Source organism: Mercurialis annua, linkage group LG5, assembly GCF_937616625.2.
Source record: "Mercurialis annua linkage group LG5, ddMerAnnu1.2, whole genome shotgun sequence".
NCBI lineage: Eukaryota > Viridiplantae > Streptophyta > Magnoliopsida > Malpighiales > Euphorbiaceae > Mercurialis > Mercurialis annua.
In genome coordinates, this window is record NC_065574.1 from 40,053,801 (window position 1) to 40,080,652 (window position 26,852).

Consider the following 26,852-nt stretch of genomic DNA (forward strand, 5'->3'; position numbering starts at 1 on the left):
GCTAGTGACCTAAAACAAGCGGTATTTGGATGAATAATCCAAATAATTTATTGCACTATGGTTTTAATTCTTTTTATATTAGTTAGAGTTAATTTCGTATTTTTTTTTTGTATTGTGTTATTTTGTTTGTTCATTTTACTGTGTTTGTTAGTTCGGTTTGATCCCGGTATTATGTGGTGGTAATGTGCAGGTCCAGGAACAGAGCAGCGATGCAGGGTGAAGATTTCGGCTTCCGCACGACGTGCAGATTACAACAGCACGACGTGCGGCCGCACGACGTGCGGAAGGCCAGCGCACGTCGTGCGCCGAACGAATTCAGAGCTTTAAATCACGCTACTGCCACATTTTTCTTCACACAACCTAAAAATCTAACCAAAACCCTTTTCTTCCTAACCCATTCCGAAAATCCCTAACCCAAAACCCTCACCAAATCCACTCTTTTCTACTTCAAATTCTTCATTAATTCAACATTTCCTTTATTCATCCCACCCCTAAATCAGTTCATATCTCCAATTCTCGAAGGATTTCATTCTCAATTTCAACATAATGACATTTAGGTCGAAAAATCCTAATTTTGGGGAAGAAGACACTGATCCGGAGGATTCAAGCATAGTGCGGACTCAGAGTTCTCCTGAACCACCAGTGGCATCACTCCGCAGGGGACGTTCACGGACAGCGGCTGCAGAAAGGATTCCTCCGCCAGTTACGGCACCTTCGAGTAGCAGACAGCGGCCAAACTTGGCTGCAAGGTATGAATGTCCCTTTCCTATCTACTCTCTGGAGGAAGGTGACAGGTATGCAGTGATCAGTAAGCGGCGGATTATAGGCTGTAAATTTGTAGATGGTCCTACTCTTGCTAAGTTGAATTTGCAGGAGGCTTTTGACAGTCATTTGAGGCGGTGGGGTTTACAGTGGTTTAGTGCAACGTCCCATCACACTTACACAGAGCTGACCAGAGAGTTTTTCACCACGTTGAAGCGAAAGGAGAATGTGGAATCTGAGTATAGCTTCCGTATGCGAGGGGTACGACACTCTTTTGACATGAGGTGGTTGCGGATTAATTGTGAGATGCGCAGTGGTGGTATGCGTATTATTCCTCCAGAGTATTAGAGGGATCAGATGTGGCGAGAATTGTCTGGCGAGCCTGTTTTTGTTAAGGATTCCAAGGCAAACTTGATCAAGGATGTATCTGTACTACTAGCTTTCAAGTGGTACAAGTACAATATTTGCGGAATTGAAGAGGCTAACAAGGTTGGCCATAATGATTTGATTGTGATTTATGCATTGTTGCATCCTGATGATGATACTTTGAAGATCAACATGGCTTACCGCATTTTGGAGATGGTTCTGAAGATGCAGCAGCAGAAAGCTGCGAGTCCACTGGGTATGGGGTTGCTTGTGAGTGCTCTTGCTGAGTGTTTCCAGGTCTATTCTACAGAGGAAGAGTGGGAAGCACTACAGCAGCCCAAGCTGAAATACATAGATATGGACTACTTGAAGAAGTGCAACGTGGTGGATAATAACAATGAGATTATTCCCTTTTATAAGAGGACAGGATGGGTGAAGAAATATGGGGCAGTAGAGCAACCAGAAGCTGAAGATGATCAGGATGAGGATGCAGAGGGGCAGCAGACAGAGCATGTTCAGGAGAGTGCATAGGGTACTGAGGCTACTGAGGGTCCTCCAGGTTTTGAGGAGCCGTTATAGCCATCTTCTGAGACTGCTTGGAGACAGCAGATGGAGACCAGGCAGAGGCGCATGGAGGACAGACAGAGGCGGATGCTTCGAGAGCAGCGAGACCATCATCGCATGCAACGGGCCCACATGCGGGCCACTCACCCGAGTGGCGACTACCCTTCTCCTGTCTAGTCACCATCACCAGAGCCGGAGGATTACTAGAGTGTTTTGTTTTCTTTTCCCTTTTATGTTATTTTTTTTATGTCTTGTTCTTTCTTATCGTACTTTTATGTTTTATGTGTGTTTTGTTTAGTGTGATTGCATTGGGGACAATGCATCGTTTAGTGTGAGGGTAGGGAGAAAACTGTATTTTCCCTTTCTTATCTATGTTTTTATTTTTATCCTTGTGTTTGTCTGTAGGATGTTTTAGGAGTGGTTGATCTTATGTGGTGAACCCGTGGGGTGTATTTATGCTATGTCATGTTGGATATTTTGCTACTTGTACTTACCGCTTTGTTGTGTCATTTTGTCGCCCATATGCCATGATTTTTGTGATGTCAGAATTTCTGAGATTTTAGTGTTTTCGTTCCCCCTATTTAATGAGTTGGTTAATTTTTGCTTTTATGTTCGAACAACTTTGTAAGAATGACAGTTAAATAACATTTACCTAGTTAGCCAGCATGAATTAATAGGACGGAGGTGAAAATTTGTACTTCAGGGAACATGTTTTTTCTTCTGAATATTGTGAATTTTGGCATGACGATCTTGACAGGAGTACTTGTGTAAATTTTGAAATTTTGAGCAATTAAACATGTTTGTATTTTAAATCACCTTGTATTTACCCAGTTTTGTGAGATTTTTGAGCCTTATCGAGCATACTTTTTATGTCTCATTTTATTGTGGTGTGAGTCGATACATGTTAATTTTCTAGAACTTGCCTTGCGTCCACAGTAAAATTGCATTGTAGGTTGAATAATTTGAAAGTGATAAATGGCAATTAGGATAACCCATTCTTTAGACCACTTTAAATAGCCTACCCATTGTCCCTTAGTTTAACCAATTTGAGCCTTAGCCATATTTTTGTTGTTTTACACACATTTTATACACTTTACCTTTTCTTATCTCCCTCTTTTCTACCTTATTTTGACTTGACAGATTGATGGATATGCAGGAAACTAGTGTGAGGATGTATAACATCCTCAGCTCATGATATTAGATTGATTATCTCTTGTTTGATATGATTAGTGTTGCCTCTTGAAGTTCAGAAAAAAAGAGCGGAAAATAAAAGAGAGCTTGAAAAAGAAAGCAAAGAAAAAAAAAGAACAAAAAAGAACAAAAGAATAAAACTCGAAAAGTTGAGCTTAAAAGATAAAATGCTGAAAATTTGAACTCAAGGCAATAAAAAGAGAAGAAAAAGAGATTAAATTAGTTGAAGAGCTGAATGTGATTAGTTGTGTAGTTCCAGTGATGTTTGTCGGTTAGTCAAGTCATTTTTCATCATGTTATTTACCTTTTTCCGTACCCTAACCCAGACCCCATTACAACCCTTTTAAAGCCCATTTTGATTCTTTTTTGTTTAACTTAACTCAGTAGTGGAATTGCGAACTATAGGCAAGCTTATGGCAAGATTACATGTATTGATGTGAGAGCTTAATTGTTTGTACCTATTACACGTGTGTGTGCGAGAGACTACCTTGTGAGGAGTTACTTGGTGATTTCATTATGCAGACTTGTATTTTTGCTCATTTGCTCGAATTTCGTTTGTGTTTTTGAATTGATTGGATTGCCATTTGTGATCAATGTAATTTTGAAGTCATGTTTTACTGAGTGTATCTGTGTAGTCTCGGTGTTATTAATTCATGATTTGGCACTAGGCATTGTTATTTGATGTTATTTTTGCAGTGTTGTTTGGCTTAAAGGTTTAGTGTTGATCAGTTCATTATTTAGGGGGTTGTGAAAGTGCTTTAATTTCGGGATTTTTGGCAAAGTTTGGTGATTGGTACTGTGGCATTATTCTTTATTTGCTTGAGGACAAGCAAAAGGTAAGTGTGAGGATGTTTGATAGAAGTAGAAATACTCCTATTTTCTAGGTACTTTCAGGTCTTTTTAATGCGTATTTAATGTCAAATTCATGTCATTTGTGGTTCTTATTGTTATGTCCAAGCATTTCAGGTATATGCATGAAAACGGATGATTTCGGAGCTTATTAGAGCGTTTGTGGACTTATGAGAGAGCCGGGAAGCGTTTGGAGCGAGAAACGATGAATTTCTGGATAAAAATTAAAGGTGCACGTCGTGCACCCTTGTGCACGTTGAGTGCACGGCACCACTGAAGTTCCAGGAGTTTTGCACGTCAGCAGCACGGTGAAAGGCATGACGTGCCTTTGGAAAAAAGAAACCGCACGACGTGCGGTCTTGCTGTGCACGTCGTGCGGTGTGGAATTAAGAAGGGCACGACGTGCCCTTGGCTCCTGCACGTCGTGCCCCCTTCGATAGCAGCTGGCGAAATTGACATTTTAGCCCGTATTTGACTATTAAAGACCTGGGTATTTTGGGAATTTCACATAGCTCGAAGATTACAAGAAGACATAGTATAAATACCATTCTTAATCATTGTATTAGGGTTCGCGACTTTGTTTGTGAGATTATACCCTAGTTTATTGCAATCTTAGTTTCGTTCTTCATTATTATCGCTGGATTTTCATTGTTCATTATTAGTTTACTTCAACCAAGGTACGATTGATATTAATTTCACAATTCAGTATTTATTTAATCGCAGAATGAATTCGTTAATTATTGCTTTTAGTTATTTCATTGTTATGTCTAGCTAAACCCTTCGCTGGGGATTATTAATCGTAATTATGTCTGTCTAATTGAATTAGATTTATGGGTTTTTGTTCTTGATGGGTTTTAATTATTATGCGTAACGCTTAGCCTAAATTGATCACTTAGTCTATGCCATTTGTTTTAGTTTTAGCTCGAGAGAGTAAAATTGGTGTAATTGCTCGAGAGAGAATTTTAGGTGCTTTAGATTAGTTGGAACCTCATCAGAACAATACAATCCATAACCCAAATCAAGTAAACAGCATAACGAAGATTAATAATCCCTGCTTTTCCCATTATTGTCAAAACACTATTTAAATCACAGCTTTAGTTCACTTTCAATTACAATTGCTAATTTCTGTCTTTTAATTACACAACAAACAAAACTATCTTTTCGGCTATTCGAATCGAGTTCCTTAACTGGTTGTCTTTAGAGCTTTCTCTGTGGGTACGATATCCGGACTTAATAGTCTGTATTACAAGTTGGCATACGTACGCTTGCGTATTTTTACCAACAGCCTATGAGAAATAATATGTTTCGTAGTGCACATAGCGCACCTACCCAGTCTTATGTTGGGAGTTACTCTCGACCCACACTACGTCAGCAGGGACGCAAGAGGCCTCGACATGGATCTCGTGTTAGTGCATCAGGCACAATATTTGGTGCCAGAGCAATGAGTGACATGGCAGGCAGAGCACCTATTTGTCTGAATTGCAACAAGAGGCACTATGGAGTGTGTCGTAGCATTTCTGGAGCGTGTTTCAACTGTGGCCAACAAGGTCATTTTGCAAGAGACTGTCCACGACAGATGCCTCAAGGCTCAATGACTACAGTAGTACAACCTTCTTATCAACAGCAGAGGACTGCACATCAGGCGGCGTCAGGATATGATTAGACGGGAAGTACCTTCACTGGCCAGATAAGCCGTGGTTTTGCGAATCGAGGAGGAAGAAATGGCGGAGGTCGCGGTACATGTCAGACTTCACAGGTTGGTGGAAGTCAGGCCAGAGTTTTTGTGTTGAATCCTCAAGAAACTCAGGCTTCCAATGCTGTTGTGCAAGGTACCTTTCTTATCGCTTCTCAAGATGCATTAGTTTTGTTTGATCCGGGCACTATGCATTCATTTCTTTCGCCTAGTTTCGCTAGTAAGTTAGGAGTGCAACCGGCATATCTTAGGAATCCCTTGTTTGTAGCCACTCCAGGAAGAGACAGCGTGGAAGTTAGTATTATTTATCCCTCTTGTCCTGTGGAAGTTCAAGGACGAGACTTATTGGTCGGCTTGATTTTGCTTGAGGTGTTAGTATTTGATATCATACTAGGAATGGATTGGTTAGCTCAGCACTATGCCAATGTGGATTGTCGAAAGAAGACGGTAACGTTCAATACTCCTGGTAACGTTCAATACTCCTAGAGTTGAAGCAGTTTCTATTCAGGGTGATAAGACGGAATCTCCTACGAGTATTATTTCAGCTATTAAAGCTTGTCGTATGTTGAGAAAGGGGTGTCAAGGATTTCTAGCCATAGTACGAGACGTGGAGAAGAAAAGCATAAACTTAAGCGATGTACCAGTGGTATCTGAGTATCCAGACGTTTTTCCAGAGGAATTACCTGGATTACCCCCAGATCGTGAAATAGAATTATGTATCGAATTGGCTCCCGACATGAAGCCAATATCAATACCTCCTTATCGTATGGCTCCCGCAGAACTTAAAGAGTTAAAAGATCAACTAGAAGAGTTGTTTGATCGTGGCTTCATTAGACTAAGTGTATCCCCATGGGGTGCACCAGTGTTGTTCGTGAAAAAGAAGGATGGATCGCTTCGACTTTGTATCGATTATTGACAATTGAACAAGGTGACAATTAAGAACAAGTATCTATTGCCTAGAATCGACGATTTGTTCGACCAGTTACAAGGAGCGAAGTACTTCTCCAAGATTGATTTAAGATCAGGTTATCGACAGTAAAAGATTCGCGATGATGACATTCAGGAGACTTCTTTTTGAACTCGATGCGGACATTACGAGTTTCTCGTTATGTCGTTTGGATTGACCAACGCGCCAGCAACGTTCATGGATCTGATGAATAGAGTATTCAAACCGTACTTGGACCAATTCGTGATCATGTTTATCGATGATATTTTGATCTATTCGCGTACAAAAGAGGAGCACGCGCAACATCTGCGGATAGTACTACGGATATTGAAAAAACATCAGCTTTATGCCAAATTCTCTAAATGTGAATTTTGGCTAACGGAGGTAGCTTTCTTGGGTCATGTGGTATCTCAAAGCGGTATTAAATTTGATCCGAAAAAAGATCGAAGTCGTAATGGAATGGAAACGACCTAAATCGATTATGGAATTTTGAAGTTTCCTTGGCTTAGCGAGATACTACAGACGATTCGTACAGTATTTTTCGAAGATCGTTGTACTTTTGACGAAATTAACTCAGAAGAATGCTAAATTCAACTGGACAGATCAGTGTGAACTCAGTTTTCTGAAACTGAAAGAATGCTTGACGACAGGTCCCGTTTTAACACTACCAGAAGGAACGAAAGGATTCACAGGTTATTATGATGCATCAAGAGTTGGATTAGGATGTGTCCTAATGCAACATGGCCGAGTAATCGCGTATGCTTTGCGACAGCTCAAGAAACATGAGATGAACTATCCGGCACATGATCTAGAATTAGCAGCGGTAATTTTTGGGCTAAAAATCTGGAGACATTATTTGTACGGCGCAATGTGCGAAATATTTACAGACCATATAAGCTTATAGTACATTTTCGATCAACGAGAGTTGAACCTCAGACAGAGAAGGTGGATGGAGCTATTGAAAGATTACGATTGTACGATACAATACCATCCGGGCAAGGCTAACATAGTAGCGGATGCATTAAGCAGAAAGTCGGCAGGAAGTCTCGCGCATATTGCAACGACATGGAGGAGGTCGTTAGTCAAAGAAATCCACACGATGTTTTGCCAAGGAGTAATATTCGAGGTTTCATCTCTTGGAAACCTGATAGCTCAGCTAACTATACGATCGACTTTGATATACCGAATCAAAGAGTTGCAGGCAGACGACCCTCAATTAAAGCATCTAAATGAGGAAGCACAACAAAGAAAGAGTCAAGATTTCAGTATCATTAACGGGATATTGAAATATGGAAATAGATTGTGCGCACCAAATATTGATAACTTGAGACAGAAAATCATAGAAGAGACTCATGGAACGATCTATAGCGTTCATCTTGGTTCTACGAAGATGTATCATGATATCAAGGCAATGTATTGGTGGAGCAGAATGAAGAAAGACATCGTAGAGTTTGTAGCGAAATGTCCGATTTGTCAGCAAGTCAAATTGGAGCATTAAAGACCCTGTAGATTCCTTCAGCCGTTACCCATCCCAGAGTGTAAGTGGGAACAAATCACGATGGATTTCGTAGTCGGACTGCCCAAAACACAAAAAGGTATTGATTCCATTTGGATAATCGTGGATCGTTTGACGAAGTCAGCGCACTTCGTACCTATCAAGACGACTTATCATGCGGCGAGGTTAGCTCAAGAATACATTGATAAGATTATAATCTTACACGGAGTTCCCGTGTCAATCGTTTCAGACAAAGGTTTTGTATTTACCTCTCACTCCTGGAAAAGCTTACAAGAAGCGCTAGGAACGCGATTAAACTTCAGTACTGCTTTTCATCCTCAGACGAACGGCCAGTCTGAGCGAACGATTCAAATGTTAGAAGACATGCTTCGACTATGTGTATTAGATTTCGGAGGTAGTTGGGTTACGTATCTACCATTAGTCGAATTTGCCTACAACAACAGTTACCACTCGAGCATCGAGATGGCTCCCTACAAAGCATTGTACGAGCGAAAGTGTCGATCCCCTATCTGTTGGGATGAAGTCGGTGAGTGAAAGCTAACTGGAGCAGAGATCATCCAGATTACTTCCGAGAAAGTACCATTGATAAAGAAACGTTTGAATACGGCTTTCAGTTGACAGAAGAGCTATGCGGACCCTAAAAGGAAAGACATTGAGTTTCAAATCGGAGATTATGTTTTTCTCAAAGTATAACCGATGAAAGGAGTGATTCATTTTGGAAAGAAGGGAAAATTGGCTCCAAGATATGTCGAACCTTATCAGATCATAGAACACATAGGCTCAGTTGCCTATAAGTTTGACTTGCCGCCGGAGATGTCGCAAGTTCATTCTGTCTTCCATATTTCCATGCTTCGGACATATGTAGCGGATCCTTCTCGAATAATTCAACCAGAAGCAGTGGATATAAGTGAAGAATTAACATATGAAGAACAACCAGCGCAGATCGTGGACACGCAAATACGACAACTGAGGACAAAAAGGATTGCGATGGTGAAAGTTCTTTGGAGGAGTCAGTCTGTAGAAGAATACACATGGGAGACAAAAGATGATATGAGGCAAAAACATCCGTACTTATTCATTCAAGATACGTGGCTAAAGTTTTAAATGCGAGGACGAATTTATTTTAAGGGGGGATGAATGTAATACCCCAAATATATTAAGATAATTAAGTCATGCCACGTGTCGTGAATTCCGATAAACTGAATTAAAATGAATTTAATTTAATTACATCGAGAATTTATAATAATTTCTATTAAGTGGATTAGCGGGATTTGAGGAAAAAGCTTAGAAAATTAATATAAAATAGAATAACAATCCCGAACTAATAATTATTTTGCCAAAGTCCGCGAAATATTTTATAGTATTTATGGTAAAAGTTTCGAGTTAATCGGAGACCGTTTAAAATTTGGACGTATATAAGTTTTGGACTAAATTGCAACTTTTGAAAAGTTTCAAGGACCAAAGTGCAAATTAGCCAATATAAGTTTCATTTCTTTTCCTTCATCGCCAGTAACTTTGTCTCTCTCGCTCGATCTCTGTATCTCGTCCGTTTTCAACGTTCTATAGCTCGAATCGATCGTATTTCAATGGCAAATCACGATAAGCATGTCGTTTTGCCGTTTATTTGAGTTTATTTGATAGATTTTTGGTTAAAGCGTTAAGGTTACGGCGAGATTGTATCGAAGTTTTCGTTTTTGATTTGTTTTAAGTGTTTACTTGCGTTTTCCGGTTAGATTAATTGATATTTTGATTATTTGGATGATTTGGGGTGTTTAAACGTCGAGTTAGGAGGTCAGAATGGCCATTTTAACCTGTCGGGGTCGTGCCCACGACGGGCTTAAAGTTAGAGCACGTCGTGCAGGGGCACGACGTTCCCAATGGAGGTTCACGACGTGCACCTCCCCATTTTTGAAGGGAATGGCGTCCGAAAACCTCTTCCGACGATTCCTTAACCCGATATTAACTTCTAGACTCCAAAAGGCAAAATTCGGACGTTAAACGAGTGAAATATGACTAATAGTTTGGAATGAGATAGATTATGGATATCAATTGGTTTTATTAAGAAAACCTATATTCTATATCGGGAATTGAATCGAGAAGTATTAAGAAACGAAAGAAGTATGATTCGTTTATCGGAAAAGATTACATTTGAAGCACGATAGTTTATGCTTTGTGTCTTGTCGTGTCTCGAGTCTAGAGTTAATCTTAGAATAGGATTCTGATGTGAGTCAAATGTTTTGAAATCATTTTAGATCCGGCGAGGCAAGAAGCAGCTGGACCAGGAGCTCGGGAAACTTGCATTTCTGAGCACCGAAGTATTTTTGGATAGCGCTTTCGTGAGTTTATATAAATTTACTTTTAAAGTATTTAAACAAGCAAATATTTTATATTGCTTTTCATTTGAATTGAATGTTATCAATACAATGCTTTTACATGAAAGACATATATGTTTGGTTTGAAACCAGTATTGATATGATGGAATGTGCTACCTATTGGGCGGGGCAGTAGGACCGTATGATCAACATTTTTGATTTTATTACAGTTGTATATTTGATTATGAATACAGATATAGAAGTTGGATATATGAACGTGATACGAGCTAGAACTCGGTTAAAGTAACCTGAACCCCGTATCTAGTGGGTTGGACCCACCACTTGGTATAAGAGGCTGGTCGCGGCTGACGTGATTGAGTTATTGGTACTCCTGGGCTGGACCATTTGGATCAGTATGATTAGATTACATACGTTTGGCATGTTCGATGATTAGGGTTTCAATTGGATCTTGTACTTGGCTAATGTGATTTAAACGTTATTGTATTGTTTTGTGTTTTATACGAATACTTATTAGTAAATGTATGAACTCACTCAGTATATTCCCGTATAGTGACCCCTCACAGCTTTCCCTCTCAGGTGAAATAAGTTTTTGAAGCAGCGGACTTCTATCCTTGATCCAGAAGTCTGATATTTTTGAAAGTATGTAAAGAAACGGTACTTTACTCTTAAAGCTGCAATAAATAGATGTTTTGTATTTCAATCTGCGTAAATATAACTTTAACGTTTAAAGTTATGGATGCTTTATGCTTGTTGCATTATTACTGTTTGTGATTGCCGGAGGAAAATGTATAACCCGGCATCCGCAGTGCATGACACGTGTTTATGAGTATGTCACGCATCGCGAATAATATTTGCGAAAAATTATTTTACGTTTTTAGGCTTGCTACGGGTTTCGGAGCGACCACTCCCATTCCCTAGCGCCGGTCTCGGCCCATGAGATTTGGGTCATGACAATTTTTTTCTTATATCATGTATTGATTTATATGTGTTTGAGCATGCGATGTTATATTTTTATAATACCATTAGTAATATGCAAACTTACTCAGTATTTCCCAAAATACTGACCCCCCTCACTTTGATGTTTTTCAGGTAATCAGAGTCGGATCAGACAGATCATCTCCTTTGTGTTGGAAGTCTTTTGACTTGCACAAAGTACAAGCCCCTAGAGCTTCAGTAGTCCGTAGGTGTCAGTATATGAATAGAGTTTTGATTTCAAGGAAGAAAATATGGATTGTTGCTTTTTTCATATTTACAAAGCATAAGAAGGCTGCAAATTACAATCTGATCGTCGAGCTAGATATGTCTTTAATTGGTATTGATAATAGTTGTCAATGACCTCTTAACTTATAAAAGCAGCTCTTAACCTCTTGAAATTATCCCCACTTGCTACCTGCCCTTTTCCTACTAACGAATTGCGCCGGTCTCGAGAGTCCAAAAAGCAGTAGGGAGATAATAGAAAATTCATTAGCATTATCAGGAAAAGGATCAGACAGCAGAGAGAGTGAATTGACGTTCGAAGTCGCGGGGGCGGAGGGGTAGGGGGGCTATTTGTTACGTCCTTGGCCGACCCGTTCAAGCTGACTCTCTTCTATTTATCCACGTTTATAACTTTACATGCACACTGCCAGAGTTTTCCATGCACGATCGCTATAATGGGTTCAAATCGGACCATGAGTTTCTTGAAAATAAGTGGGCTTTGAGTAGAAATGAGGCTATATTTGTGGTCTTTGAAAAGAAACTAAAAAATGAGTCTAACGATTAGAATAATTAATAGGCTAAACCCATTTTAAGGTTCTTAAACTTTTATTTTTTGTTTCATCAAATTTTTTAATTTTTATTTGGCTTCTCAAATCCTTAAACTTTCATTTTTTGATTCATCAAGTCCTCAACTTCTATTTGATTTTCTCAGGTCCTTAAACTTTTATTTTTTTAGTTTATTAGGTCTTTAAAAGAAGATCTATTTAAGGACCAAATGAACCAAAAAATAAGCAATTAGGGACATGAGAAAGACAAATAAAAGTTGAAGGACTTGATAAACCAAAAAAAAAGTTTAAGGACCCAAAAAAATCAAATTTAAATTAAGAGACCCTAATGAACTAAAAATATACAGTTTAGATACCTCAAACTAGATTTAGCCTAACTAATATACGTAACAAATAAAAAAAGGGACGATGACAAAAGTACCTAAAATTTTAAAAATATTTACAAAAGTACCTGTAAACTTTTTTTATTTACAAAAATACGACTGATTTAAAATTAATTACAAAAGTATCAAAAAATGAAAATTAATTACAAAAGTACGATTTGTATAATGTCGGTATAATTATGGTATAATTTTGGAATATTAAAACTATAAATCAGATAATTTAAAAATAATATTTGGTTTATTATTGGTATAATTTCAGTATATTTTTGGTATATTGATTATAAATTTTTATATATATTTTCTAGTTGATAACATGTATTTTTTTTTATGTGTATTTTTCACTATAGTTGGTAATGAACTAGAAAATTTGTATACTCTTGGTATACTGATGGTATAATTTTGGTATATTATTAATTTAATTTTCAGTATACGATTTGATGTAATTTTGGTAAATTTTTATTTAATATTAATAAAATCTCAGTATGTATAATGTTGGTATAATTTTGGTACAATGTTGATATAATGTTAGTTTATTAGTATACTAACATTATACCCACAGTATACACCGTATGTTTGATATTATTTTTTATTTTTTTATACTTTTGTAAATATTATTAATATTATTAATATTTTTAAAACCCTAATGAACTAAAAATATATAGTTAAGAGACCTCAAACTAGATTTAGCCTAATTAATACGTAACAAATAAAAAAAGGAACGATGACAAAAGTACCTAAAATTTTAAAAATATTTACAAAAATATCTATAAACTTTTTTTATTTACAAAAATACGACTGATTTAAAATTAATTACAAAAGTATCAAAAAATGAAAATTAATTACAAAAGTACGATTTGTATAATGTCGGTATAATTATGGTATAATTTTGGAATATTAAAACTATAAATCAGATAATTTAAAAATAATATTTGATTTATTATTGGTATAATTTCAGTATATTTTTGGTATATTGATTATAAATTTTTATATATATTTTCTAGTTGATAACATGTATTTTTTTTTATGTGTATTTTTCACTATAGTTGGTAATGAACTAGAAAATTTGTATACTCTTGGTATACTGATGGTATAATTTTGGTATATTATTAATTTAATTTTCAGTATAGGATTTGATGTAATTTTGGTAAATTTTTATTTAATATTAATAAAATCTCAGTATGTATAATATTGGTATAATTTTGGTACAATGTTGATATAATGTTAGTTTATTAGTATACTAACATTATACCCACAGTATACACCGTATGTTTGATATTATTTTTTATTTTTTGGTACTTTTATAAATATTATTAATATTTTTGTAAATGAAAAAAGTCAACATATATTTTTATAATTTTTTTTATTTTTTTTTGATAAATGGTGTAATTTCCTCAAAAAAAACATGAGAGAAGTTAAAAGTTAGTAATAAGGACAATTGAGTGGGGCTGTAGAAAACAAAAAAGAGGAGAATTTGGAGTACAACATCAGTTGATGCAGCGACACCTCTCCTGGTGTGTGTCCAAATGTCGGCCCGTGCTCTTTTTGATTAATTTCTACTTATTTATTCTCACACTCTCTAGTTCTACTCCCCTACCCTTCTCTCCCATTTCATTTCTAGGTTTTCCAAAGACTCCAGCCAGGTAAACTTTTTAATTTCTTGAAATGCATCAAAACCCTTTGGTCTTCTCTTGGACAAGATGACGATCCTCCAACTTTTCAACTTTTCTGGGTTTTTTTTAACCATAAAAAAGGAGCTATCTTTGGTATTCATTTTTGAATGTTTTGCTTCAGTTTTTGTAGTTTAAAAAGGATGCATTTTTGTTCACTGTTTCCTTTCTAGGTTTTAATATGGAAACTCCTCAAGAGCCGGAGACTCTGCCTCCACCTCCGCCCATCATCCCACCTGATGTAGAGCCGGAGACTCTGCCTCCACCTCCGCCCATCATCCCACCTGATGTGGTTCCCGAGGTTTCTAAGCCTAAACGTGTTCCCATGGCCCGCCGTGGTACTGGCTCTAAAGGACAAAGGATTCAACTCCTAACCAACCATTTTAAAGTTGGTGTTTCCTCTGATGCTGCTGCCCACTTTTTCCACTACAGCGTCAAGCTCTTTTACGAGGATGGCCGCCCTGTCGATGGCAAAGGCATCGGCAGAAGAGTCATTGATAAGGTTCGCGAGACTTATGATTCCGATCTCGCCGGAAAGGATTTTGCTTACGACGGAGAGAACAGCTTGTTTACCGTTGGTTCCCTTCTGCGCAACAAAATGGAGTTCACCGTCTTCCTTGATAATTTGTCGTCAAATAGGTACACCTATTTCCATGCTTTTGTTTTTTACATATTCTGCACATGCCTGCTGGTGATGCATCTTTATTATTTGTTTCAAGGGCTAACGGCGGTGGCAGTCCTGGTGGTAATGCAAGTCCTAGTGAGAATGATAACAAAAGGATCAAGCGCGCATTCCACTCTAAAACTTTTAAAGTCGAGATTAGTTTTGCTGGCAAGATTCCAATGCAGTCTATCAAAGCTGCTCTGTGTGGTCAAGAATCCGAGAACTCTCAAGAAGCCATCAGAGTCCTAGATATCATTCTCAGGCAGCATGCAGCAAAACAGTGTGTCCTAATCGAAATTCGTTTCATTTAAATCATTCATGTTCTAGCTACACCTCCTTACAACAAAAGCACTATCCTTGCAGGGGCTGCCTTCTTGTCCGTCAATCGTTTTTTCACAATGATCCAAGGAGCTGTGTTGATCTGGAAGGTGGTGTACTCGGATGCAGAGGATTTCATTCGAGTTTTAGAGTCACACAAGGCGGATTGTCTCTAAATATTGGTAACATCTTATTTCCTAATTATTAGAGATACATTGTTTGGGAAGCTTGTTTGCAATACTGATTATGGCGTCTTTAATCGCAGATGGGTCAACTACAACTATAATACAGCCTGGGCCACTTGTTGACTTCCTCATAGGAAATCAACGTGTATCGAATCCTTTCCAGATTGATTGGTCAAAGGTAAAAAGTTCTGTTCTAAAGTTGTGACCTTATTCCAGTGCAACCATTTTACCATTTTGAAAAGCTTGTTCCGTGCTTTTGTTTATAGGCTAAACGGACATTGAAAAATTTGAGGATAAGGGTATCACCCACCAATCAAGAGTTCAAAATCACTGGCTTGAGTGAAAATCCTTGTAAAGAACAGATGTGAGTAGTAGCCCTGTGACCATATTTTCATTTTTCAGCTGATATGCTGGCAAACATATCAGCACAGCAAACCACTTTCTGCTTGTTCACTTCTTTCTCGTATGCAACTGCCTTATTATAACACTTCTCAATATTGTAGATTCTCACTGAAATCAAAAAGTCTGAAAGATGAAAATGGTGGTGATGAAGTTATTGATATTACAGTTTATGATTATTTTGTTAATCATCGTCGCATAGACTTGCGTTACTCTGGTGATTTGCCTTGCATCAATGTGGGCAAGCCTAAAAGGCCTACTTTCTTTCCCGTTGAGGTGATGAGCTATTCTTACTTTACATGTGTGGCTGTGTTTCTGAACAGATTTATTGGCACAAATGCAATTAATCTTCTACTCTGCATAACTCATGTGTGCTTGTTATATAGCTGTGCTCGTTGGTTCCATTGCAACGCTACACAAAGGCACTATCTGTTATTCAGAGGTCTAAGTTAGTTGAAAGTTCACGACAAAAGCCCCAGGAGAAGATGAGAATCTTGACTGATGTAGGTTACTTTTCATTGCTTTAGTTCTTTTGTTAAATTCGAGTGCCTAATTGTTAATGTTGCGCTAGTATCTGTAGTTCTATTATCTTAAGATAGTTTACAAATCAACACATTTTCTATAAGGCCAATGAGTTGCTCCTTTTTCCTTTCTGTAATGTTCTTGCCTTGAGTATTTCATATAGAGGTTATGATCTATTGGGGGCTGAATTAGTGATTTTTTGCAGGTTATGAAAAGCAATAACTATGGTGCAGATCCCACATTGCGCTCTTGTGGTGTTACTATCAGCAGCAGCTTTACTAAAGTTGATGGCCGTGTTTTATCTGCCCCAAGGGTATCATATATACATACATATATATATATATTTATATTTTCACTATATTCCTGGTCTAGAGAGATCAATGTTTAGTATTGTATGCTTTATGGCTTAGAGTTCCTACAACAACCTAACTTTCTTGGTGACAGTTAAAAGTAGGAAATGGAGAGGATTTATTTCCAAGAAATGCACGGTGGACCTTTAATAATAAGGTGATCTTTGTATATTTTTATAAATTAAATTTTATTTTAGTGATCTTAAAGTACACTTTCTTGTCGAACAGCGATTTGCGGAACCTACTAAAATTGAAAACTGGGCGGTGGTGAACTTTTCAGCTCGTTGTGATATTCGTGGTCTGTGTCGAGATCTATGTCGAATTGGAGAAATGAAAGGGATTGTAAGTTTATTGTCTAATGTTGAACTTTGTAAAATCTTGTATTCTGGTGTAAATTTCATCCCATTGTTCTGGTCTTCTGTAGATGGTAAGTCCCCCAGAGCACGTTTTTGAAGAGGATCCTCAATTTCGAAATGCACCACCTCATATTCGAGTGGAGAAGATGTTTGAACAAGTACAGCCAAGATTTCCTGCTGATCCACCTCACTTCCTTCTGTCTGTTTTTCCTGACAGGAAGAATTCTGACATATATGGTTGGTGTTTTCTTCTACTTACTTTATTTCAATATTTTTTTGCTTGTTATGTCTGATCTTCTTGTTACATTTTTATTGTTGTGCACAAAAAAAAAACTAGTTTGCTGCTACGCCACATCATATTCTCTCTGATTACTCTAGTTACTTTGATTAAGGTCCCTGGAAACGAAAGAATCTTGCAGAATTTGGAATTTTCAACCAGTGCCTTTGTTCACCCAATAGACTTAGTGAGATGTATATAACAAATGTTCTCATGAAGATAAATGCCAAGGTGAATTAACTTGGCACGTAATCTTGCACCTCTCTTCTTGTTTCCTGACATTTGCAACTGCGGACTATTTGAGCATTTCCACTTTTTTGCTTATGGGCAGCTTGGTGGACTGAATACTATGTTGGCTGGTGAACAAGCACGAAACATCCCGTTGGTTTCAAAGGTTCCTACAATAATTTTTGGTATGGATGTTTCACATGGTTCTGCTGGACAATCTGATGTTCCATCCATTGCTGCGGTAGTACAATTGCTTTCCAGCTCAATTTTTTTCTCATATTATGATGTTCAGATTGCTTAGGAATTTTTGAAATGCATGTTAAAATTAGATTTGGTTGGCGATATCAATATGGGTTAATTACACTAAAGGTTACTTTTTAAACAATCAGAGTCCTGATAGTTCTTGGATACACTATAATATGAGATTAAGGAGAAAAATGGAAAATAAATGTATTTTTCATTGACTGCAAAAGATTCAGAGATGATAATAAATGCCACATGGAGTTGTTTTTAAGCACTTATAGAGCTGAAGTGAAATTTAACGTTTAGGTCTGATTGCAAAAAGTGGTAACTTTAGTATGTTTTGTGTATATTATCCTAATCATCAACAATTGTCTCCCTGTTTTTTTGTTTCTTGTTGTTTAATATATTCAGGTAGTCAGTTCTAGGAATTGGCCACTACTATCCCGTTATAGAGCATCTGTTCACAATCAGTCACCAAAGCTTGAGATGATAGATTCCCTCTTCAAACCAGTGGGAACAGAAGATACTGGGATAATCAGGTGTGTTATGTCTCCATACTAACTTGGATAAATGTTTCTTCTTGTAGTGCTTGATATGATGATATTTATTCTTAGCTGAATGCCATTTTGGTATGTGTAAATTCATTGATTTGCAGGGAATTGCTGTTGGACTTCTACAGGAGTTCTGGTCAGACAAAGCCTGCTCAAATCATCATATTCAGGTTGAACCCATTTGCATTTACAGATTGCGTTTCTTTATTGCTTGGTTAACCACTCCTTTTTGTTTCAGCATTTGCATATAATCTGTTGAACTAATTTTCAAGAGTCAGAACGTGTACTTGTAGTAAAACAAAAAGGAAGTTTTTTTTTTTTGCAGTGCTGCTGAGTATGCCATGCTGATACAGTTGTGATAAAATTGGAAGACATAGTTGGTCTAGGATAGTTGCTTACTTGCTCTTAAAATGTTATAAATAGGTGATTGCAAAATTGTTGTCTGATTTTATAATTGGTGGGTCTTCTGCATCTGTTTGCTAGTTTTGCAAAGCATGCAAAATGTTCTTTTATTTTCTCACATCATATGTATAGTATGTCGGAGAGTCTAAATTGGCATAAGTTTGTAGGCTAAAACTATAGGGGATGGTTGGGCTGGGAAGAGGAAGTGGGGTAAGGGTGCTAACCTAATTTCCACTCATCATTTTGTTTCTTTCTTGTGCTAGCTGAGGGGTAAGTACCCGTATTGGTAGATAAGTATTAGGTTTCTACTTCACATTTGATACTTCATGAGTATTTATTTATTTTGTGACAAACTTATGGACAGCGAAGATTGTCTCAAATAATTATGGTTTGTTTACATGTTGGAGGTATTAGTTTGGTTGAACATATGTATGTTAATAGTAATTCAACTTATCATAGTGCTGTCTACAATTATTACTTTGATACAAAATGAATCACTTAACTTTGATTATCTTTCATTATGTTCATTTTTTTTGCACCATTTATATTGTTACGTTCACATTTTTCTCTATTCGCTTAAAAGAATGTGATTGGTTGCCATTTTAAAACCAGCCGGGTTCTACTGAAATTTGAATGTTCCTGAAATCAAGTCAAAGATTCGAGTATTTTGTTGTTATGTTTTGAAGTTTAGTGATTCTGTATTGTGGTGAAGCTAAGCTGTATTAAAGGGGTTATCTTTATCCCTTTCTACAAAAAATTTAAAGCTAAAATTTTCTTATATTCTTGATATGAGAAGTTGGTTGGCTATTGTCTTTTTTTCCTTTCTGTTCTAATTTATTGACTTTGGCGCCAACAAACTCCCCACAGGGATTCTATTCGTGGTAACTGTGCCAATGGCTGGATAATGATGCTATCATCAAGCTAATGATTGTGTTTAAAAGCCTAACTTATTTTGAACTAATTTGGAATTCGCTCCACATTGAGAGGACTTTTCTCCTGACTTTGTAGGTACAATATGCTTGTGAACTTGCCTATTTCAGTATAGATTCCCATAATGGAAGAGAGAAGCTTGTGTAGCATTAGCCATTTTAATTTGATAGTGTGATTATTGTTACACCTTCATATCTGTGATTGAAATCCATTCACAGATGTTCTGATATATCCAAATAGTTCCCCTCAAGTTTTAGTGCATGTCATGGCATTCTTGTGATTTACTTTTAGTATTTGTTTAGTCATCTTCTTGTTCTTGCCCCAATGATTAAATAGGGATGGAGTTAGCGAATCGCAGTTTAATCAAGTCCTCAACATTGAATTGAATCAAATCATTGAGGTCTGTTGCTATTACCGGTTCTCCCAATTATGTGAAGTTGTTTAATTGTAATTGATCGATGGATTAGCAGGCCGGCATTTATTTTTGACAATTTATGTTATATTAGGCTTGCAAGTTCCTCGATGAGAACTGGTCACCTAAATTCACAGTGATTGTAGCACAAAAAAATCACCACACTAAGTTCTTCCAAACCGGATCTCCAGATAATGTGCCTCCAGGTTTGGATTCACAATTTTACTGACGAAAACTACAAGTTGTACTTGTATCACATGTGTTTAGTAGTGTTGATGAGCAACTTCTTACTATATGCAGGAACTGTTGTAGACAGTGGCGTTTGTCACCCGAAAAGTAATGATTTCTATTTGTGTGCACAAGCTGGGATGATTGTGAGTAACTCAGAACTTGCTCTGATTAATTTTACCAATGAATTGAATGATACTGCTGGTTGTTTGTCAATGTATGGAACGTAGCATATAGGAATATTCAATGGACAATTTATAATTCTGCATGGTAGATTTTTAAGACCCAGCCCCAGGGATATGCAATTATTGATTTTTTACGGTATATTCTGAGAACCTGTCTTCTAGATTAATACTGAATTTTATCTATTAATAGTGTACCAGTAGCACTTTCAAGGATGTATTAAGCTTAAAAGCTAAATCTGATGCTGGTTTTCAGCTAATTTTCATTGTTCACTTCACTAGAAAAGTAGACAAAAGTTTGACCCGACCTGATAGGTGTTGGGTGTATGAATCCTCATTGTCTAATATTTTAGTCCTACTATCTGTGAGTTGATAGTAGATAATTTCTTGACATACACTATTTTTTTCTGTTTGTTTTTCCTTCTCCCCAATATTTCAAGTGTTTCATACTATTAAAAGTAATCCGCTGTTCACCTGTGCAATGATTGACAACTTCTTCAGCTACTTTTATCTTTTTTGTTGTGTACATACATTCAGTTTTCTTTCTTTAGCTGCCCATTTGTGACATGATATATGTTCTTGTCATTGCCTTCCATGGAATTTGTGCATTTTTCAGACTGAAATTTTATGATTCCATGCCAATTTTTGTGCTAAAAGTTATTAATACTATATTGGGGTCATAAACACCGTCGCGCTTGTTTTTTTTTTAATGAAGCATTAGAAAGAGCTGAGGAGGGGTTTAAATGAATTTTTTTGTATTTGAATTCTACACGTGGCTAAATGATGACTTTAAGGTGAATGAATAAGATTTTTTGTAATAGTTTTGTAAGGTTCAAACAGTTGGTAGTTAACCTGAGCTTTGCAAGTCATTGTAAAGAGGCAGCATATAAGGGCGGACTAAAATTACTAGTAGCTTTGTGTGTCACTATTAATCGAATTGATGTTGATAGCCATAGGCTAGATTAGTTTACTTGTAGCAGCATGGATGGTCATGAGGTGACAAAAGTTGAGGGCCACATGTAATGCTAAGCACACATTTATAGTATTTCTAAAGTTGTGCTTAAGATTCAAAAATTGCCTCACCGTATTGCTTGTCTTTCATCTCCTGAATACATATCTATCAGTTCTATTTTAGATGCTATATCTATCTATCTATCTATCCGTTCTAAGTTTATCCAAGATAAACTCATGGTCTAGTACTATGTAATCAACCAGATAGATTAAACAATGAGAAGCAATTTGTATCTTGGAGTGGGAAAGTTGAAAAAGAAAATGATCCTTTTGGCGTTCTATTGGATTATCTGGTACATTTAGGAGGTTTTGAACCACAAAATTTGGTATTTTCTCTAGGCACAATTGTGTTGGAGCTTTGTAATTTTGTTTCCCTCTATATCGTGGTTTGTTTCTTAATTAAAAAACGGAAGTTGGTGATTTAATAAACTGTTTCTTTTCTGTAAATTAAGTTGAAGATATTTTGTTTGTTATTTTCACAGCTCTTTTCCTGATTTTTGTTACATTATTACCATTTTTAAATGATCACTTAGGGGACAACAAGGCCAACACATTACCATGTTCTGTTGGATGAGATTGGCTTTTCAGCTGACGATCTGCAAGAACTTGTGCATTCTCTATCCTATGTGTAAGTTTCTTTATTTCTTCATTATTTAAAAATAGGGGAATTTGTTGTTGGTCTACTTTGTGTATTTCAACCAACCATTGGTTGAAAGTAATTATTATTCATTGATGGTGATAAATGAAGAAAGTAACCATAGTATGCATCTTAAAGAAGCCGTATAATAATAGCGCTGCAATCTGCAGGTACCAGAGAAGCACAAGTGCAGTATCTGTAGGTAATGAACTTCAAACCGTTGCCTGAATATGTTTATTTTTAAGAAACTAGTTATGATCTTAATTGGTGTAGCTGAAATTGTGGTAATGAATGATTTGTTACTTGCAGTTGCTCCTGTTCGTTATGCTCACCTGGCGGCAACTCAAGTATCACTGTTTATGAAGTATGAAGACATGTCTGAGACATCTTCAAGCCATGGAGGAGTGACTTCTTCCGGACCTACCCCTGTCCCGGAGCTACCTCTGCTGCATAAGAACGTGTGCAGTTCTATGTTCTTCTGCTAAGAAACAAGTCTGATGGAATTGCAAGCTGCGACTGTCGTAGTGATGGATGTTAGATTTTGTGATTATGTAGCTAGGGATAGCTCAAGGAGTTTGCTGACTGGTAGTAGTTTTTAGAGCATGTGCAAGGTGTCATTTTTGCCGGGCTTACATGGATTTTGCTGATTCATGTGCTCACTGCTTAATTCTAGTTTTTGGACCTGCAGCTGGTAATTCTCATCTGGTAATTTGCCCCAAATTATTGAAGTGCCGGGATCCTGAATTTTAGGAATTACCATTAATGATTTTAAGATAATTTCTTTCTAGACAAGGATAAGAGACAAAGCCAAAACAAAACTAACTAATAGCAACTGAACGATTTTAACAAGAAATACCGTGGTCATCATGCAACAATCGGGTATTAAACTAAAGAAATACTGTAGTAAGCATGCAAGAGCACAAAATTAAAGTAACCGCAGGGGCATCATTGTTTAATGGGTTAAGGTACAAAAATGTCCCTAATGTTTATCCTGTGGCTCACCTAACCCCCTCATAATGTTAACAAAATGGAACAAATATACCCCTCGACTAATGGCAGTGTGTTTAATCGTTAACTTGGCTTATGTGGCACTGAAAAAGTCATTGCCATTAATCTATGTGGCATTCATTTTTGCCAGTTACCCATCTTCAAAACGATTTCCCAATTTAATATCCTAATTTACAATAAATATGAATATATACACAATTCTCATCTTCAAGAACTCATTATTAATATTATTGGGGTTCTATTGAAATCAAACCAGACTCAAGAACCACCATTCTTCAATTTTCTTTATGCTAACATTACCCATCATCATCTTTTGTCAAGAAAGGAATCTTTAGCATCGTCTCCATCATTTTGCTATTAATTATTGAACAATCTTGCCCCATTTCGAGTTCTTATGTTATCAGAACCAAGAACCACCAACATCAAACCACCATGAAGGTGTATCCGATGGTCAAGAACCCAAGGTTTTCTCAATTCACTAATTAACTGCAGCATCATCAACTCTAATTTTCATAGCGGAAACTGAACCAAACACTTCACACATTAACGGAAACGACACAGTTTTTATTAGTCTTTCAGAATAATGAAGAAGACGATATAAAACGCGCCGTTTTAAAGGGAAAAAACAAACGCATAGAAATACCACTGATTTTAATGGAAGACAGAGATTTCAATATGTGAATGTGATGAGCTCGGAGAGAGAATCTTGATGGATTGAGAACCGTTCGATCTTTGTTTAAGGAAATGAGCTAAACAAGCCGAAGTTGCTGTCAACTGAGTCGTCAAACTCGTTGCGGTTTCCAGCTTATGTTGCTGCTTCTTTTTCTTCCTAAAAAAACCGGAAAAACCGATTTGGTCAAATCGGAGTCTCGTTTGCCGGTAAACCGGTGATAATCGTGGAGTGTAGTAGTTAGAACAGTAACAATGTCGTCGCAAACGAGAATGGAGAAACTGTAGTGGTTAGAATTGAAAATAAACAATAAAATAAAGAGATGGATGAACAAGAATAAGATGAGGTGGATTTAGATTTTTTATCTTTAATTGCTTATTATTGGCAAGTTGGCATTTAAATGTATTAAAAATTATTTTTTTATTTGTTTGGATGCCACGTCAAATTAAGTTAACGCTGTTATGAACTGATGTTAACGGAAGGGTTTAAATGCTCACTTTTGGAAACATTAAGGCTAGTTTTGAGACGAAAAAAACATTAGTGGCACATGTGAGATGCGGGCATAACATCAGGGTCATTTTTATACCTTTTCCCTTGTTTAATTTACATGCTACTTTTTTTACAAATTGACATGCCCATCAAACTCTTTACATCTAGAGAAAAATTAAGGAATACCCACTACATACAACAATATTCCCAAAGATACTGAGATAACTTTAAAAATTGAAAGATACTGTGTCCACCTTTTATTTAGCAAAACTAACTTTTTCAAATTAAGAAAATACGTGATCATTAAAGAAGGTAATAGTCAGCTGAAAATCTAATATTCTCCTATAATGTCTCGCACAATCAATTCAAACATTGAAATAAAAATCTTTTCAAATTGAAGATTCATCAACGCATACATAAAAGAAGAAGATCAATGCAGAAAACAGTTATCCAGGGAGCAATTTCATGGAAGACAGAAGATAATTCAAAGAGAAAAATTGAAAATTGCCGATCATAAGAATAAAAACAATCAGCACATTAGAAGGAATCAAATTCAAGTACGATGAATGGAATCTTATCTTTTAAAATCAAACTTGAATAACAAATCGATCAACTAAATTCATTGTTTTATTGGAAATAGTTATATGTTAACAATGAAGAACACTGTTAAAATGCGTTGATCGTAGCTGAATTTTGAATGAGAAATTGTTTATGTAGATATTTTTGCAAAACCGATTTTTTCTTTTATATTTGTATATATATGAACAAAAGTTGAAGTCTACCACTAGTGTTCCTTATATGCAGATTGAAAACAAATTTATGTTGAATTTTATCCATGTCCTCCTTATATTAGAAATTCAGGCTCTAATAAACAAATTATTTTAAAAAATTAAGTTATCTAATAGTATACTAATAGTGTTTTAATGGAACACTAAGTTTTCAGCAGCAAGTTATTAACTCAATTACTAACATTTGTATGTTGTTTGTGATTGAATAAATATATTATTTGAATTAAAAGAATATTTTATTTTGCAGAAATGATAATATTTAAAATACTACTAGACATTGTTGATAATAAATAAAAGTCAATGTAACTGAAGTGGCATCACAGAATATTTTATATTGTGATTTTCAATAGTGAGAAAATTTTGTTATTTATAGATAACTTAGTAACTGTGTAGTAAAATATTATTCTACAAAATAAAAATATAATTGCTATTTATAAGTGGTATACAATTGGTTCACCAACATTTAGTAAGAAATTTTTTTTATTAGTTAACCAACTATATTTTGAATGTACACCACTGGTTAACCAACATTATATTTATTTATTATTTATATATAACTTAGTAACTGTGTAATAAAGTATTATTCTGCAAAATAAAAATATAACTGCTATGTATAAGTGTTATCAATTTAAACACCATTATTTATAAGATATACAAATGGTTCACCAACAATTAGTAGCTAAAAAATATAAAATCATTTAGTTAACCAATGGTTAACTAAAAGTACACAACAGGTTAACCAACATTATATTAATTAAAAAAATAAAAAGCTTACTAGTAAAAATAGAGTGTACACAAACTGATTTCACATATTAGTCAATTGATGTGTAAATATCCAGTTACAAAACAAAACCAACACAAAACAACATTCAGAATATAATAAAAATTATAGAATTCAAAGCAATACAGCAAAATGTAATCCGATTGTCCTATCAACATCTGAATTCATGGTCTCTTTTCAACTTCCTCGTCGCTATCAATGTTGTCTTGAAGCTTCATATTACCATATTTGTAAAACAAGGTTTTGATGCGTTTCCGATAGTTTTCAATGTTAAAATTGCTTAGAATTGGTTTATATATTCTGGATGAGATGCTCCACAAACGCCAACACAAAAGCTCTGCAATCACTGTATACAAAAAAAAACAATTAGAAAAAGCCGTACGTAAAAAATAACAAAATACAAAAAAACTTACTTGTCCCTCTAATTTGGCAGGTCAGACACTTGAACCAATAGAAATGGAGTAGTCATGTAGATGTCCTGATAATATGTCTTTAATGTTTGTAATGACATTTGAACCAACAAAATGAGTAACTTTGACTGCAAAATGTTCTTGAGGCTTAATATAATAATCCCATTCTTGCATTTGAATGATTAACAAACACAATTTTTAACAGTTTCTATAAAAATTTAAAAACAACAAATTGTTCAAACTAGTTTTATATTGTAAATTCTTGCTAACCATTGGTGTACATCTGGTAAACCATTAGTAGAATCTGTTGGTGTCCTATGTCAAATTCTGGTATGTGCCTGGTAAACATTTTATTTTATAAATTTTGGCTAACCTTTGGTTTACATCAGGTAGACCATTAGTGAGATCTAATAGTGTCCTAAGCCAACTTCTGGTTAAATAATAATAAACCTATGATTGTAAAATCTGGTTAACCTTTGGTTAATATCTGGTAAACCATTAGAAGGATTTAACATTGTAATAGGCCAACTTTTTGTGAAACACTAGCAAAACCCTATAGTAAAAACCAATATTCAAACAAGCAGTTGAAAAAACAACAACATTTTTTCAAGAAAGCTCTATATCTGGAAACATTAAAAACAAACACATCAAACACAAAGAGCTTGAAAGCCAATGAATACACCTAATTATTTATTATGGCTAACAAACAATTACAAAATGAACAATTGAATTACAACAAAAAAATTAACACGATTTAGAAAAATTATTAAGAAACAAC

General features: G+C 35.9%; 1 protein-coding gene across 2 annotated transcripts; it reads left to right on the forward strand.

Moving 5' to 3' along the window:
• Positions 1-13,825: 13,825 nt before the first annotated feature.
• Positions 13,826-22,720, forward strand: LOC126680578 (protein argonaute 4A-like). 2 transcript variants are annotated; one of them, XM_050375722.2, is made up of 22 exons: positions 13,830-14,006; positions 14,207-14,672; positions 14,753-14,977; positions 15,061-15,197; positions 15,281-15,378; positions 15,467-15,564; positions 15,704-15,875; positions 15,986-16,102; positions 16,327-16,434; positions 16,566-16,628; positions 16,700-16,813; positions 16,896-17,064; positions 17,220-17,335; positions 17,436-17,573; positions 17,987-18,114; positions 18,231-18,296; positions 19,795-19,858; positions 19,965-20,076; positions 20,171-20,244; positions 21,825-21,919; positions 22,099-22,130; positions 22,238-22,720. In XM_050375722.2, the coding sequence occupies exons 2-22, from the start codon at positions 14,215-14,217 to the stop codon at positions 22,411-22,413; spliced, it is 2,760 nt and encodes a 919-aa protein (XP_050231679.1). In that variant the 5' UTR covers positions 13,830-14,006; positions 14,207-14,214; the 3' UTR covers positions 22,414-22,720. The 2 variants fall into 2 exon arrangements, 1 of the variants encoding a protein (XP_050231679.1); XR_007641233.2 differs by lacking the exons at positions 19,965-20,076; positions 20,171-20,244; positions 21,825-21,919; positions 22,099-22,130; positions 22,238-22,720 and adding an exon at positions 19,396-19,536 and having other exon boundaries at positions 13,826-14,006; positions 19,795-19,838.
• The last annotated feature ends 4,132 nt before the right edge of the window (positions 22,721-26,852 follow it).